The 13,443-nt window shown below is 39.1% G+C and overlaps 1 protein-coding gene across 1 annotated transcript; it reads right to left on the reverse strand.

Annotated features, from left to right (window-relative positions):
* Positions 1-10,884: 10,884 nt before the first annotated feature.
* On the reverse strand, positions 10,885-12,808 carry LOC100282387 (40S ribosomal protein S15). Its single transcript, NM_001155298.2, has 4 exons — positions 12,733-12,808; positions 12,495-12,646; positions 12,359-12,416; positions 10,885-11,349 (listed from the first exon to the last, which is right to left on the reverse strand). The coding sequence occupies exons 1-4, from the start codon at positions 12,733-12,735 to the stop codon at positions 11,101-11,103; spliced, it is 462 nt and encodes a 153-aa protein (NP_001148770.2). The 5' UTR covers positions 12,736-12,808; the 3' UTR covers positions 10,885-11,100.
* Positions 12,809-13,443: the final 635 nt, after the last annotated feature.

Below are 13,443 nucleotides of genomic sequence, written 5' to 3' on the forward strand. Positions count from 1 at the left end.
TCTAAAATCGTTCTTATACCTAAGGTATGAGGGAGATTTGAAAAACAAAACTTCTCTTGGATACAATGTGTAGTGTTGTCATCAATTACCAAAAAGGGGGAGATTGTGAATCATCTAGGCCCCTTAGTGATGTTTTGGTAATTAATGACAATTGTTTGTGGACTAACGGTTTTTGGAGAAATAAGAATGTAGGGTTGGACCACATAGAACAGAAAATCTTGGAGATTTATAAGCATTGGTTGTAGATCAAGTGAAGGCAAAGGTATAACATAGGTTTTTGTTTTTGCCGGTCTCCAAGAGTTTAGAGAAGATATTTGACCGGATTAGTAGGCTAGATGGATGTACTATTAAGAGGGGTCAATGACGTTTGTCTGTGTAAAACTTAGTGCCTCATAGAGCATCTAGTGGTTGCATTTGCATGAGGACTAACATCGCTTCCAATTTCGAGAGTTAAAAAACTTTTCAAAAGCATGTTTGAAAAGTTGCTAAGTCAAGGGATTGGCGGACCGTCTGGGCCATGTGGGCGGACCGTCCGCGATCCATCCAGTGGGGTCCGAAGTATGTTCACTTTGGTCTTGTACTGTAAATTTGTACTGCGGACCGTCCGGGCCTTGGGGCCGGACCGTCCGCAGTCCTGACCAGAGAAGGTTGCTCTCTGCACAGTCCCTGTATTTTTATGCGGACCGTCCGGCCAGGGTCGGCGGACCGTCCGTAGGTGCCAAATTGGTTTGGGCAGGGACTGTGTGTTTTTGGACATTTGTACTACAGACTGTTCAGAGGATAAGCCTAGACAGTACTGACTCCCAGGTCGCGAACCGTCCGGCCTTGTAGGGCGGACAGTCCGCGTGTGTTAACTCTTCATGGTCAGAGCACTGGTGCTCCAAGTTGCCAGGTCTCGGACAGTCCGACCAAGGTTGGCGGACTGTCCGGACCTCGCTTTTCTGACAGCTCTGACAGATTTCAAATAGGAAAAATAGTCGTTATTTATACGGCGGACCGTCCGGCCTCAGGGCGCGGAACGTCCGCGTGTGCGCAGAAAATGTGCTAGTTGCACATAACTGTTGGATTTTTGAGGTGGGCTATAAATAGAAGGGGAGCTCATGTGTGAGGGCTCTCTTGGCCATTCCTTGCACACATTGAGCTCATTTGTGATCCTCCCACTCATTCTCTCACACTCCTTGCTTGAGATTGCATTCTAGTGAGAGAATGAGAGTTACTAGTGCATTTGCATCCATTAGTGATTCTTGAGGCACTAGGTGGTACACCGAGCAAGCGTCATTGGCTTGTTACTCTTGGAGGTTGCCGCCTCCTAGATGGCTCGGGTGTTGTCTCTGTCGAGCTCTCCAAGAAGATTGTGTAGGAGCCACGGTGTCGATTGTGAGGGGTTCGCGGCTACCTCACCGGAGCGGCAAAGGTGACATTAGTGGAAACGAGGTATTGAGTGATTTCTTGTCTACTTGGCTCAAAGATCAAGCCGCATCTTGATAGAGGAGCAAGTGAGAGCTTGAAGTCCACCTCAACGTGGATTAGGGGTGATCGGCAAATCACCGATACCACGAGATAAAATCCGGTGTCTTTCTTTTCTTGCATTACTTATTACCGTGCAAGTGATTAGTATTTCGCATATTGTTCTTCGTGTATACAATCACCATAGTTGATTCTCATAGATTGTTTACTTGTTGTCACTAGAGAATTTATACCTCTTGTCTTATTGATTAAATTTCACTAGTGTTTTTGATTTTAGTCAAAACCGTCTATTCACCCCCCTCTATCTGGTGTCCTAGATCCTACAGCCGCACATGCCTCACCAACTTGTCGTCACTACCGAGGTGCCAGAACAACGCAGGACCCACAGCTCCACCGGCCGCCACTGTCCCTAGCCTGATGCGTCGTCCAGGCAGCAAGGTCGCGGCCTCACTGCCTGCTTGCCTCGCGAAATCGCCGGGATCACGATGCCCCACCTGCGGCCGCCGGCGTGTTGGCCACCATTCCTAGCCAAATGATACGCGGGTGCTTCGCCGGTGTGGGGAAGCTTTGGGTGGCCTGGGCGTAATTGGACTTCGGGCGCTGGAAGGACCTTGGGGCTGGGCTGGGGCGTCACCACTCTCGCTTTTTCACTCGACGCAATCAGAACGGGAGGTGAGAGAAGATATCTACACCGGCGGCGTTCGTCCCGGCGCCGGGTCACTTGTCATCGGTGGCGAGCATCCCCTCTCCCTAGCGCACTAACCTCCGGTGAGCTCAGTTTCCCTTTCCCTGTGAAGCATTCTAGGGATAATCTTGTTACTCTGCAAATCGGTAGTGGCGGGGTCAGGCGCGGGCGGAGCCTGGGGGTCACCGGCACTTTGGTGGGGATCGGTGGCAAGCGCTGGAACTCCCGCCATAGAGCACGGTCGGCTGGGTCTGGACACCATGGGGTAGAAAAAGTCCAGCAACCGTTGATCAAACGCTGTAGGGCTAGGATTATATCTAGGGGAAGTTGGCCCTCAGCCGTTGATCGTGCAGGGAATGGCCTAGATCGAATCTTGGCGTACCCCTTCGAGTCATTAAATCAGAACCGTGAATCCCGGATCCGACGGCCAGGGTTGCTCGCGAGGTTGATGGACGTCGGATCTAATCTGTGACGTTCGGTGTTGATCCGACGGCCCAGATCCGTAGATACCCCTTCGGTCGCTCATTTCACAAAAGAACCCCTACCGTCTTTACTAATCAACCTGTCGTCCAGTGCAATGGTGCTCTAAAACTCTGGAATTTTTGTAGATTAGCCCTTGTCTTCTCTGCAAATTGTTGCGCAATCCAGTGAATAAGAAAAATAGATAAATTGAATTATAAAATGAATTATTAATATAAAAACAATTGCTAGAATTTATTTAATTCGTAGAAAATTCATTTGAAGTCCAAATTTATCCATTCCAATTCCTATAACTTTGTAATATTATTGTTTATCATTTAATACCACTATTTTGACATGAAAGTCACATTAAAATTAATATCCTATTTAATCTTGTACTAAACACATAAAACCCTTGGAAAATTCATAACTTCTTTGTTTTAATTCCAACTTGACTCGTTCCAGTTGCGTTAGTTTTGTATAAGTATTTACTACGCAATAACAACATTGATTATACCATGTCTCATTCTCTCATAATTAGATATTTATTTAATTTATGTTGGTTAGTCTTGTTAATGTGCTCATCATTATCTACTAGAATATGATCTATGATCAATTTATAACTTAGATTAAAGTTGAGATAACTATTTATAGAATAACCTCTTATATGATTTGTATTAACCAATTTATGATGTAGTTTAACATTTTAATCACATAAATCCTTTATAAAATCATAACTCCTTAACTGTAACTCCGATTTTAGTGGTTCTCGTTCCCACGATCTCGTAGCTTAGCGTAGATTGTTATCATGAAGTATGTTATTATGTTTGGTGTGATGTTAATTTTGTCTATACCATGTCTGTTTGTATTGCTACGGCTAGCAGTGCGGTCACAAGGATCTGAAGAATTACCCTGGTAACTGGAATCTCAAGTGCCAGGCAAGTTGTGCCCTTGATCCACTTTTGTTACCCAATAATATTCTTTATTATAATTATTCAATGCATAGGTTTAATTTTGATGGGACCCAATAGGTCACCCTAGTCTGTTTATCCTTTTTACCTTGTTACCCCTGAATCACATGGGTAGTTTTGCTATTGCATTATATGGTGTTGGGTTAACATTTCATTATATCCATGTTCCAATTATTTTGTTATGTTATTTATGTTCATGTCAAGATCATTATATTTTAATTGGAACATGGAGCTTAACTTGAGAAACACGTGCCACCACAAGGGTGGAATGGGACGGCCTTGGCTAACTAATTAGGAAAGCTAGTGCAAGACTACCTTACCCGAAAGGGGCAAGGGCAGTAGGGGAGTTGCATGCAAAGAGATTCTCGGGTTGATTTTGTTGCGATGGCGGTCAGACGAGGGATTCTTGCAAGTGCTCTTCCCATAAACTGTAGCGGGTTTTCGGAAGCTAGTGGAACTGTGTAAAGGCCTCGTAGTGGATCCCTAGCCATTCACCTCGGTAGTGTCTAAGGGCCTTGCAAACCCTAGCGACATGGATACACGACTTTTGGGTACAGGTACAACCTCTGCAGAGTGTAAAACTGGTATACTAGGCGAGCTCACGGTCAAGAGCAGCTTAGGACTGTCGCATGATTAATTTATGGAACTTAAATTCAATTTGTCATATACATTGCATGGGATTTATTATTAATTTTGTTCTATTATTACTATGGTTTGGTATTTACTTACATCTAGTAATTGCTAATAAAATTTTGACCAACTTTAAAAGTAATGCTCATCTTTAACCCCTATTGTTGGTAAGCCTTACACTTCATGAGCTCCCACCTTTGGCGAGTTCATGCACATTATTACCCACAACTTGTTGAGCGGTGAACTTGTGTGAGCTCACCCTTGCTGTCTCACACCCCCACAGGAGAAGTACAGGTGGTTCAAGAGGAGCCACACAACGAGGAGTTCGATTCGATCTAGGTGGCGTCTCCTAGTTGACTTTCTGGCGCCAAGGATGGAATTTAGATCCTTTTATATTTATCTTTTATTTTGTAAGACTTCCGCAATGTAATAAATACTCTGATTATTGTGACATTTATCTCTATACATTCTGTTATTATATATGTTGTCTTTTTTGGCGCATGTATGAGATGCACCCGGTTTTGTCCCTTAAATCCGGGTGTGACAGTTTTCTTTTTTCAGTTTCATTTTGTTTCCACTTTCCATTTTCAAACTCAAATTTAAACCTAAGTTTAAATCTTATCTTAGAGTTATATGCACAAGAAAAATAAACTCCGGTATAAAAATAAAATTTTATATTATCTATTTATTTATCTTTTCATTCATGCAAATGCTCTTAAAAATAATTATATCTCAAAATAGCTATTTAAGAAAATAATTCCTAGTTAATATTCTTTAATCTTTATTAAGAGATGATTTAACTTAAATCCTTTATAATTATATAGTTAAGGAAGGGATAACTTAGTTCATATAGGAATCCATTTACTAGATCTTTATTAGAAATCATATCTTTTTTAGGAGATTTAACTTCAAAGGTAAGAAAATTCTTATTGAAAGGTATTTTAATTCAAAATATTTGGAGTATTTTATTGATTCTCAAAATAAGATTTTGGTTGTTACAACTTGTATAGTTAAAATTGACTATTGTGAACCAGTGCCCCTGTTCTTGATCTCGTTCGTCTATGTCGACTAGTCTTTTCAAATAAATACTTGAACCTCTTATTAAACACATACTTCCTATATTCTTGCAATTTTAGATCGTGTTTATCACATTCTTTTTGTGTTGTCAATTCGCTTGCAGGAAAGTTTTTTTAGCGAGATCAATAGTGTTGTGAGTGGTTAATAACCAACAGAACAATGATGTAATGATTATATAAGTTTGAATTAGTATTTATTCAAAACCTAGATCGTGAACGCCAAATTCGTCACTAATCGAAGTTATCATACCTATCATAAGATCGGATCACATCTACATCAAATGGTATCAAAGACCGAGTTACCATTAGATATATCATTATTCTTCTATTTAGATTGGATCGATTGTTTTGCTTTACCTAGAGTAAAAAACAAATACACTGCCATATATCTCTTTTCCTATAACCCCTTTTCCTTTTGTGAAATTTTCTTTCCAGTTTTCTTTGTTTTGTGTCTATTGTCAACTTGTCATGTCTTGTTGCTGGTTTAGTGTGTTCTTCGTCGTAATTTAATCACTCGAGCTATTTTTTGCTTATGTTGTTGTCATATCCATCTTCCCAAACAACAAGTATAGCTTCCATGTCGTTTAACTTGCCTTTGCTTGTCGTCTTTATATTAATCTTGCCATACAATCCCTAGATAGGTTGCAAGTCGTTAAGACATCTTCGTTTATACCAAAAACCCTACTTTATCGCCTTGTAAATCCTAATTTGTGCAGTTCCATACCTATGAAGCACTATCCTAGGTTCCTTTTCTTTGTTAAGAAGCTTTGCTTGGTTGTGACCGCAAAATTGAAATTAGACATGAAAAATCTAGATTGCCAATTGTTCACTAAAAGTCTAAAAGAGACGTAACTTTTGCATACAAAGCTATAATCAGATGATCTAGGAGTCGATGAAAATATAATTTTTAGGTTGATGTGAAAAAACAAGGCTTTATCTATTGCCATCTATGACCAAAAAAATCTAATATTTTAGACTTCAAATTTGTCCCCAAGTTCAAATGCATCATGTACTTTTTGTTAGAATTATATTTACAAAGATGTTAATATCAATAATATACCAAAAATTTGGTCCATGATTAAATATTGAATGACTTCTAGATTTGTTCCTCCATATTATTAATGGAACCTGCCATTAAAACTATAATGTTTAATTTAGGGTATTAAAAATTTAAGGAATGTTATCATGTGCTCATTATTATTTTAGCACATTGTAAAAGTTAATATGAATAAATATTCTAGATTTTTTGGTGGTTCACATCATTATATACAAAATATCCATGAGATTGGACCAAAATTTCTCTACTATATCATCTTGCTCTTAAAGCTGAAAGGAAAGTATAGGGACGACAACAGCTCCCTGAGATAACAACATTCATACCATCAAGACAAACCAAGATTAGCAAATTGTCTAATGTGTAGGAAGAACTCACTTTCTACACTATCCTTGAGTGAATCTGCATAAATTTTTTGCCATTCATTTAAGGACATTGGTCACATCATGAGAGATTGATCCCACAAGCATGGTTATATTACTACTCATGATGGTAGGTATGTTAGTGCTAGTTGTGAAGAGAATGAATATGTCCTTACCGCTAACCATGATATATATGATAAAACTAAGGATAGCAAAGATGAAGTAACCGATAGTATTGCATGCACTGTGACCTACAAATCTATTCTCGTACGGTGTGTGTTGAGTCCACAAGTTCATCAAGAAGATAAACTACATCGACATAATTTATTCTTGATGTTTTTTTATCGTCAAGGATTATCGTGCACATGCTAGAACTGATTGTGGAAATAGCAATAATTTGATAAGTTCAAATCTAGTCAAGAAACTTGGATTAACAACCTATGATTTCTGGTGACCTCTTAAGGTTCCTTCGGACCATAACAGGGCAACACAATTAGTATAATAAGATCTTATTCCTTCTAATTACTCCTAGAAAAAGGAGATAATTAAAGGTAGAGGATCTAGAGTGAGTTAATAATTATGAATTAACAGAAAAAGATACTTGGATATATCACCGTAAGCTTGTTCTTTTCATTTATCTTCCTTTCATTTCAACTGATTGCATAGATACCTTTGAGAATTTACGTATCGGTCTGAAGATAAAAAAAAAGTCTTGTATATATTTTTGGAGGATGAGCCATCCCGCAAGCACAAGTGTGTCCGTCCAGCTCCAAAGGGGTGAAAATGCATGGGCATTGTGCCTCTATTTATAGAGACAGCACGACGTACAATTTCATATAAAACTACAATCATGACCTTAAATCCTATATACATGAACTGTTGGGCTTGCTGAGGGTAACACCGTCTTTTCCTTCTGAAGACGTTGTTTCGACTTCTTTACTTCTTTGTTGCTCCAACCGTGCCAGAGAACTTCAGCTGAGCACTGGATCTGAAGCTTCCCCAATCTTCGGCTATAGTTGTTGTGACGAAGGTTGCTCTAAAAGTGAATTATGAAGCAATATTGAAACTTGTTAGTTTGAGGACCTTCAGCTAAGGCACCCGTCCAACAGTGATCATCAATATCCATACCACCTCCAATGGTTTAATAATAGTAGTGAGGCAAAGACAACATATTTTGCACGTGCGCGTTTTTCTATTGGTTCGTACAATGATTGCGTTGATTTTGATGTTTTGCTTATGCAAGCTTGTTTAATTTTTTTAGGATGTCCATGGCAATATGATTCTGATGCTATACACCATGTTCATACATGGAAAGAAAAATGTTTTGCTTCCATTAACTCCCGCTCAAATTGAACAACGTAAGAAAGAACTTGCTCAGAAAAAATGAATATGTTTTAGATTATAGCATGGCACGAAATGAACAATCATCTGACATTAAATTAAAGGGATATATTTTACTTGCTACTAAATCTATTTTTACTAAAAATTAATACTCATGTTGAACCATTTTATGCTTTAACTTGGAAACAGACTATATATTCTCCTACTTAGGGGTGGTAATGGATCGCGATGCAAATGTTTCTTCACAATTTATTAGGATTCTAAATTAGTTTTAGTTCAAAAATGAATAGAAATAGAGCTTGACCCTAATACAATCCAATCCTTTAAGTTTTACGGTGTACTAAAGTTACAACCTATTGTCCCTAATCCTACTTCTATTTTTATGCCTCTTGTTGGTATTAAGGCCCCGTTTGATACGGCTCCGGCTCTTCTAAAAATGACTTCAGCTCTGGCTTCTCTTCAAGAATAGCTCATCTGTAAGAGTCAGTGTTGTTTTAACAAATCGTTTGCCAAAACGGCTCTCTTTGACACGAGAGAAGGAAAGTGAGAGGAGGAGCCGCTAGGAGCCAATTTTTTTTAGCTCCAACTCCTCTTTATAAAATTGTCTCCAGTTGCTCGGTGTTATTCGTTGTTTGAGACCGTTTAGGAGGGCTCCTCGAAGAGCCGGAGCCGGTTTGAGAGCACTCCCAAACGGCCCTAACCGTTTGCAGACCACGAGGATTTACTTACAACCGGAAGACTACCGTAGTTGCTATCTTTGCAAGGGATTGAACGTCAAGCAAAAGATCTACTTCTGGAGCTACAGTTGATGTAATCCATTAGCGAAAAAAATGTACTTGAGTCATGCGACTTTAATTCAAGAAAAAGAGGACGGTGAGGATATAACTTCTTCAAATATAAACCAAGGAGATGATGAGGACAAGCATGAGCGTCAAACTCATCTACACTATGGTGAAGGCACCATCTAATTTAAGTTGGAGTCTATCTCAAATTCTATGAGCAACCCCGGCTAAAATCGACGCCTAGAACGCATAGACTCCATTTTTTTACGATCCACATATACATGGAAAGATGATTCATCTAATCAATACCTTTGATTTGACGTTAAAATTTGTCCTTACTCAATGAAAATCGTCGAAACACTATCTTTTGATCTGTTGGACCATGTATAGGCATATGTCCATTAGAAGATGATGCTTAATGCTCGCTATAAATAGTTGTAATCACTTTTTTAGGGTTTAGATTTTTGTTGTGCTCTTGTTTTTTCTAGTGTAAAAGACATTATTTGGCGCACTTTTATCGCTAAAATCTACTGTGAACCATATAGTCCCTATTGTTAATCTTGTCCATCAGTGTGGACTAATCCTCTGATAAGGACTTAATTTTCTTATTGAAATTATGTACTTCATATATACTTGTAATTTTAGATTGTGTTTATACCGTTCTTAATTCGTTTGCAGGAAATGCAAGTAATTTTAGATTATATTTATCCCATTCTTAATTCGTTTGCAGGAAAATTAAGGCCAATTGTGATGGTGTGGCTGATAACCATTGGAACAACGGCATAATGGTTGTAGGGATAATTGTGAGTGTGGCCGTGTGAATCAGTCCTGATTTGAAGACAGTCGTAAACGTCGAATTGTTAAGAAATCAAAGTTAGCTTATTTATCAATATAAAAAGTTTGGACCATATTTATCGATTGGACTATATTTACCGGAAGATTAGACCACATTTATCGCAAGAATGATTCTAAAAGCAAATGGAACGAAAACTAAGCCGTGAAAAACTTACGCTATCGGCTTCCTCTAAAGATAAGCAACCAAAACTATAAAACGTCAACTATAATTTTCGAACTCTATTTTTAGTCTTGTGATTTTCCAAATGAATATAGATAAATAAACGTTCTACAGCTATTTAAGAGATTGGCATATATTTTCTAGTCGTCCTTAAAAACTTTCGTCCACTTGGATTCTTAGAATTGATTTCCTTTCTAATAATACCAATTTAGGCAAAGATCAATTATGCTAATATTGTTTTGTGAAATATATTAGCTTAACAATATGTTCGAGATATTTATGTGCTCTATTTTTACGGTAGAGGAATAAGCCAAAGAATGTCTTTTAAGTTGTAGAGTAGAAATATACTCGGCCAATATATAAAAACATAATCCACTGATACATCAACGGGTGTTTGGTTTGAGAAATCACTCCACCTAAGATGAAATAGTTAGCTTATCATAAGTTTATTCCTCAAATTTGTTGAAATGACCTCATTACTCGTGAAGGGGTGTTTGGTTTAAGAAATCACTCCACCTAAGATGAGATAGCTTATCTAAGTTCATTCCTCAAATTTGTTAGAATGACCTCATTACTCGTGAAGGGGTGTTTGTTTGAGGAATCACTCCACAGATGGTCTATCATAAGTTAATTCCTCAAATTTCTTAGAATGACCTCATTACTCGTGTTAGTACTAACTAACTAAGAATGAGGTGATGACAAATCAACTCATTCTATTACACAAAAAAAAAAGAGTGAGAAGATGATAGCTAACCTATTATCCAAACCAAACACTCTAAAAATTAATTCTCATGCTCAACTCCATGAATCTGACCTAGTCTTATATCTGAGCTTTATATCTGAGCTTTGGAAAGTGATGGAATATCAAATTTCAAGCCAAATAGTCTACTTTATTGAGTAAATTACAATTCCTCGTAAATGAAAAAAAAACGAGCGCCCAATAAATTGACATCTTCAAATTTAAATCCAATGAAACCACTAACAGCAAACACCAGAGTTGTAAGCCTCATCTTCAGAATTTCAGAAATAAGCAACCCAAAATCAAGGAAACAACAAAGAACGTAACATCACATATTAGATAAGATTATACTCACATACTTCCAACAAAACAGCATAGTTATGCAATGCTTAGCTTTGAAATCTAGTGCTGGAAACAGAACAAAATGTCTTGGGTATGTAACTTGTTCGAAACAAGCAGCAAAGCTGAAAGGGCAATGCCACTGGACACCCTTGGGACGCTACAGATCTGGGTAACAACTCATTTCAGAGGGATAAACCGCGAGGAGTGAGTGGCACCAATACCGGGCCTCCCGTGCTTGACCGGCTTGTAGGAAATGGAGAACTCTGCAAGATAGTGGCCAATCATCTCAGGCTTGATCTCAACCTGGTTGAAGGTCTTGCCATTGTAGACACCAACAATGCTCCCAATCATCTCGGGGACAATGATCATGTTGCGGAGATGGGTCTTCACTGGCTCTGGCTTCTCGCCGACAGGAGCATCCTTTTTCTGTTCACAGCAGGGAGATAACTAGTGAGGAAATAGTGCATCAGGTACAAGTAAATATAAACTTCCACACATGCCATAAGATAAATCAACACAGAATCTTGCATCGTCCATGCCTTACTGGCACAGAACAGAACTGCAGCAAAAAAAAAGATACTGTACATTCAGGATAGAAATTTTGGTTTACCATCACCCAAGTCTTCAACATACACAACAATACTGTTAATTGGGGCAAGGCAGGTTGTAAGACGGCAGGTTGCATAACGAACAAATGAAACTATGCACCATACAGTAAACAATTCAAAAGTTAGTTACTTGCAACTTTTTAATTAAAAAAGCTTGTTTGTCTATAATCCCAGTTAAAAACCAACAGAATAAATGACATAAGAGCTCTATAAAATTACAGTAAACACTCAGTGCTAGACTAATAAGGTTCACGATACATAATCACACAGTGCTAGCAACCTTATTCGCTACACATTCAAGCTACAGGATAAGTTATCAGAAAACCTAGGGGCGCATGAGTTTATCATATTCGCAATTGCTAATGAATTTCCTTTATAATATGACCCCCCCCCCCACTCCCAAAATGCCCAAGCTCCACCACCAAGAAAACCAACTTTCGGGTTCAATCAACTGCATACCCTTCCAAGTGCAAATTTACAGTAAACGTAACACTACGAGCAAATAGAAAATCTATAACATAGCCAATAGAATTTGCTCGAGTACAACGTGTGAAATCAAGTTGACAACACAAGCATGCTGCGCCAGAATTATACATATCAAAAATTCAGAAAACACACACTTAACTCATTCGAACAGACACATTTCTAATTTCAATTAAATTTCTAGATAAATACGAAAGATATAGGCATGGGGAAAAAGTACTTGAATAATCTAATAAGCATCATAAAATCATTAGAGCATAACAGATCCACGCAATTATTTAGATCGGACCACATTAAAACACAAACAAAAAGAGGTAATGAAGATTTAGCGGTTGAAAACTGACCGCCTTGCGCAGCTTCTTGATGAGCGCCATGGGCTTCCTCTTCAAACCCCTCTGGAACCTACCGAAACAGACACATCACATGATCTCTGCAAACCAAAATCCCTCGGAAACAAGCAAATCGCAGCACGAAATGTACCTTCTCCTGGCGCGCGCTGGGAAGAGCTGAACGAGGTCGTCGGTGGACATGTCAAGCAGCGCATCGAGGTCGACGCCGCGGTAGCTGTACTTGCGGAACGTCCTCTTCTTGGGAGCACCGGCGGCGACCTCCGGCTCGACATCGACGTCCGCCTGCGCAACACGAATTAGTCCTTACGCGAATCTTATGGACGAGCTGGATCTTGGAGAGATCTATGCAGTTTTGACGGTGATCTCACCATGTTTGAAGTTAAATCCGGACACTAGGGGTCAGGGAGCGGCGGCGGCGGCGGTGGCTGTGGGTAGGGTTTAGAGATGGCTGGGCGTGGAAGGAGTTCTTTTTGAAACGAGAGTATTCCCATGGGCTTCTTAAAATTAGTACCTCAAGTAATTGGATTCGTAGTATGTCCGTGCGTTGCAACGAGAGTATGCTGAAATTAGAGATGGCAATGGGGATTTCCCCGTCGGGGTATCTTCTCATACCTATCTGGGGTAAGAAAATACCCGTCCCCGTTAGCTTCGACGGGGGAGAAATTTCCCCATCCCCGTCCCCGCTCGGGGGTTATGTAACTGAAATGTATGTTTGAACATGAAACAAACGTACTCCACTCACCCTATCAAATTCCATTTGTTTATCATTCCTCCACATGACCATAGCTTGTAGAACGAAGTAGTTGGTATTAACCCTATAGAATAATGTTTGATCAACTATATTATATACAATAGTTATCATAGAAAAAAATTAAACTGTTGAAAACGTGGTATTGAGAAAATATCCTTTCAAGTCAATTGGAACACCAGACCGAATTGTATGTTCCCACTTAAAAATATCATCTGCCCATCCAGAACGTTTCTTGTTGTAGGCAATCTTATATTTCTTTGAGGCCATAATAATTGCTTCCGCAAACCTCTTGTATGACATGAGTTTGCACCAATCTTGAGTGGTGTAA

The sequence above is a fragment of the Zea mays genome, chromosome 7 (assembly GCF_902167145.1).
Source record: "Zea mays cultivar B73 chromosome 7, Zm-B73-REFERENCE-NAM-5.0, whole genome shotgun sequence".
NCBI lineage: Eukaryota > Viridiplantae > Streptophyta > Magnoliopsida > Poales > Poaceae > Zea > Zea mays.

What these genes read in the sequence shown, in the direction of transcription:
- LOC100282387 (NM_001155298.2), bottom strand. An exon ending in CCAGCGCGCGCCAGGAGAAG is followed by an intron (nt 12,417 to 12,494) that starts GTACATTTCGTG and finishes CTGTTTCGGTAG; the next exon opens with GTTCCAGAGGGGTTTGAAGA. An exon ending in TCAAGAAGCTGCGCAAGGCG is followed by an intron (nt 11,350 to 12,358) that starts GTCAGTTTTCAA and finishes TGCTGTGAACAG; the next exon opens with AAAAAGGATGCTCCTGTCGG.